General features: G+C 35.7%; 1 protein-coding gene across 1 annotated transcript in view; it reads right to left on the reverse strand.

Annotated features, from left to right (window-relative positions):
* Positions 1–4,087, reverse strand: part of LOC117178899 (agrin) — a 221,242-nt gene that overhangs the window by 12,487 nt on the left and 204,668 nt on the right. Inside the window, exons 3-4 of the mRNA XM_033370431.1 lie at positions 2,205–2,514; positions 564–707 (exon numbers count right to left, since the gene is read on the reverse strand). Coding sequence (XP_033226322.1) covers positions 564–707; positions 2,205–2,514 — 454 coding nt within the window. The remainder of the gene's footprint in view (positions 1–563; positions 708–2,204; positions 2,515–4,087) is intronic.

Below are 4,087 nucleotides of genomic sequence, written 5' to 3' on the forward strand. Positions count from 1 at the left end.
AAATTAAAATTCGAAAATTTTTTCTAAAGCCTCCAGGGGACTTCGTTTTCGCACGAAAAAATTTTATGTGCCCTTATTGCATCCGGACCCACAATTGTGCCTTAGAAACTGTTGATAGTTAGTCTGAAAATAAAATACAAATTTTAAACAGGGTTTTATATAATTATTATTTACATTTCGAAATGAACTACACGTTGAAATTAATATTTGTACTCCTTCAAGAGAAAAATTGAAATTCAAAGAAGGGGGGTCTTGAAGTGGTCCTTATGGTACAAAAGAGTAAAACACCTGGTATAATGAAGGGTCATAATCTCATAATGTTCATGAATAACTAAGCAAATCAAGGAACCAAAGGGTTGAAGGGAACTCGAGTGATTCGCTGACAAGCATCAAGGGTTGAGAGTTTGGGATTGAAGAGGATGACGCAAACCACCCTATGTGTGTATTTTATAATAGAAAGGACCATAAAATGATATCATAAAAAATGGTTAGAGAGAAGGGGTAGGGAGTAGAAAAGTTTGAAGTTTCAAGAGTTTTAAAATCGTTTCAAGTAGCCTTCTTACCCGCAGTTCTTCGCTCGCATTTTGCAAGTGTTTGAGTAAAGGATCCCATCACTTCCGCAAGCTGGTTTGGCACCTCGCCAGCATGATTCTCGGCAATGCCTGGTTGTCTGGCAATGTTTCTTATTCGTTCGCACTACACCCTGTCTGTGATAAGATAAAGCAGGACTGGTAAGAAATGATAAAAAAACTTCTAATTTGATAGTTATTAATAGGTCCCTATTTAGTATTTACGGCAGTCGAAGGCCAAGCCTAGCGTTTTTCAAACAGTTATAAATCTTTTAAATAATTCTTTGTTGCTCAAATATCTTAGACAATGATATAAAGGGTAAATCGTGTATATACTCTATTCTACGAGAGCCTAACCTACAGACGTGCATCTTTAAGTCTTTGAGCGGAGATACTGTTAAAGCAAAAATATCTTTGGTTAAAGATTGAATTGCCTGGACGAAAGTGTCCAATATTGAAGCAGCCACTAAATTTTTTATGACGTCCAAGGAGCGTGCGGGTCAAGTTACTTTAAGAAAGCCTTCCATAGTTGCGCAAAGTGGACGTAAGTTGGTCCACAGCGCCTGTAAGTTATTCTCTCGAGGAATAGAGTATAGATGTGTATACATCTTATATCGCAATATGGAAGGTGAAACCAGTGTCACGACATAAAGTACCTTCATTCGGTCCGCGATGCAAGAGTCTTTCAACTTTATTGGTGTTTCTAATAAAGTCTATCTTTAACGTTTATCAAAGATGTTTTACATGAATTTATCTTGGGCAATAGTACGTGTAATAGGGCGTGTATCCCTTTTTAAAATTTCAATCCTTGAAAAATGAAAAAAGGATTTTATGAATCTTCTATACTCTATTTCCCCAAATAATAACTTACAGACGCGCAGCTTCACGTATTTGAGCGAGGATACTTTCAAAGAAGGAGTTGCCTAGACGAAAGTGAAGTTGAATGAAATTTCAATGAATTCAATGAATTTCAATGAATATTGAAGCAGGCACTCAATTTTTATGACATTCAAGGAGCGTGCGGGTCAAGTTTCTTTAAGAAAGCCTTCCATAGCTGCGTAAAGGGGATGTAAGTTAGTCCGCTTGTAGGTTATCTCTCGGAGAATAAAGTATAGATCTGTAAAATTTTCTAAAACTTTTTTTGAAGATGTTCACACATGAATTCGTCTTGGACAACAATTTCAGAAGCGTGTACCCCTTTTTAAAATTTGATCCGTTAACAAATCAAAAGATGATTTAATGAATTTCTATACTCCATTCCTCGAGAGAATAGCCGACAGATGCGCATCTTTCCGTATTTGGCTGGAGATACTGTTAAAGAAGGGATTGCCTGGACGAAAGTGTTCAATATTGAAGCAGGCACTCAATTTTGTATGACATTAAAGGAGCGTGCAGGTCAAATTTGTTAAAGAAAGCATTCCATGACTGCGCAAAGTGGACGTAAATTGGTCCACCTGTGGGTTATCTCTCGGGAAATAGAGTATAAGTATTTGAAATTGATGTGCGTCCCTGAATGGAGATCAGATAAGGAATCGTGAAAGATATAATGAAAGGTAAAATCGCTAGACTGGAGGGTCGCGAAATTACTTTTGTATTGGCAGTACAGCCGTGCAATACTGCGATATCATTGCTTACCCGCAGGTGAGGAGCTTCATCTGGCAGGTGGACTTGTAGACATTTCCATCGCTTCCGCAAACCGGTCCATCAAGGGGAGCGTAGTCACAGGAGACTGGGCAGTTTTCTCTGTGAGCTGAGATGTTGTTACAGGGTCCTAAATGGGAGAGTTCGATTCCCACCCTGCAGACTTCCACCCTCAACATGCACTTGTTCAGATAGGTCCGGCCATCTGTGCCACAAACTGCGTCTTGATCACCCGGACAACGGTGTTCACATTTGCTGCCTGATGACCTCAAGCATGGTGTTTTCTCCGTCGAAATCGTCACTCCTTATAAAACAAAAAAAGTATATATAAATTATAAACTGAGCAACAATAAAATAATATTAATTTCATCAGCCACAGACTAGGTAATAATCCGTATTAAGAACCAAGAAGGTTATTTTGATAGTTTGAAATTGTGTGGATTTTTAAGCCAAAATCATACAAAATTTCAATCCTAGTTAAAAATCCAAAAAAGCCATTTTAATCGTCTCAATTTGTAAACTCCCCGAAAAATTTCAAATATTGATTAGTTTTTAACCGGCCCAGGCCAGTAAAACGTTTCGCCAGCAGTATGAATTTGTATTCCCAAATCAAATCACAAAATTTGAATTTATAACCGATTTGTATCCGGTTCAGGTCAGTGAAACATTTCGCCAGGGAAAAATTTCGAATAAAGTCTCCGAGTCTAAAAAACGTAAACATTTTTTCAGAAGTTCTTTAGAACAACCCTCTATTTTCCAACATGAAAAAATGAAGAATTTCCGAAAAGAAATAAAATTACCGAAAATGTTTATTAAGAAAATTGAAATAGTCCAAAATTGAAAGGTAAAGGAAGTAGAAAAATTTGGAAATTTCAAATTAGCGAAATTATTTAATTTCCGAAATTGTTTTATGAATTCCTTTTTTGAGTAAAAATTTTCAAAATCCGGATAATCGTAAATTCCTCGTATTTACTAAATTACAGTACATCTAAGTTTCCAAAATGATTAAATTATCATTTAAAATTCCCGGGGATAAAGTTAAAAATAGTGTTTAACCTTTTGTATATGTTATAGATTAATATTCTGTTCAGAGATTATTGTAAAAAAATCTTTAATACCACCCGTCTACCCCGTCCACCCATCAATTTATGTGCTTGATAATCTTATAAAAAAATTTTTCCTAGGTTTTTTAACTTAGTGACTTTTTCCGATTTTTTACTGACCCGCACGGGTTACAAAACGGTTAAAAATTGAATTGTAATTTTTTTCGGCGTTACGAAATGAAAAAAAAATGAAAAAGATTGAAATTACATATTTCCAGGCCTCACAGGCAGGTCCCTATGTCCCCTATTATATCAAGATTTGGTCCCTATGATACCATGCTTGCAGCCCATAAGGGAACTTTAAAAAATATATAATATGATCAAAGCTTCAAAGACTAATTTTTTTCTCATATCACTTTGTAGTCTTTTTTTAAAATGGAAAATCACATACAGTCGCTCTTTTCTTTCAATACATTATCCCATGGATTAATCACTACTCAATTCAGGTCCATACCTATTTCTGAATTTGAAGAGATTTCTAAGCTTTCAGGGAATTTTTAAAATATCTGAGGCGTTTTGAAGAGCTTTTAATGTAAAATATTTTAGGAAATTTAAAAAGATTTCAATGTATTTCAATACATTTTCTAGGATTTCAGAAAATATCGTTAAACAATTTTACGGGATTTACTAATATTTATGTGGATTTTAAAGAATTCATTCACAAGAATCGAGGTACGAGGGTGGATTGATAAGTTTCCGGCCTGACCAAGAGATGGCGCCACTAGGCCTACCTTGAGGTGGCGTTCTATAGTACCATCCTTAGACAGCTTGTAG

The sequence above is a fragment of the Belonocnema kinseyi genome, chromosome 8 (genome assembly GCF_010883055.1).
Source record: "Belonocnema kinseyi isolate 2016_QV_RU_SX_M_011 chromosome 8, B_treatae_v1, whole genome shotgun sequence".
In the NCBI taxonomy this organism is placed as follows: Eukaryota; Metazoa; Arthropoda; class Insecta; order Hymenoptera; family Cynipidae; genus Belonocnema; species Belonocnema kinseyi.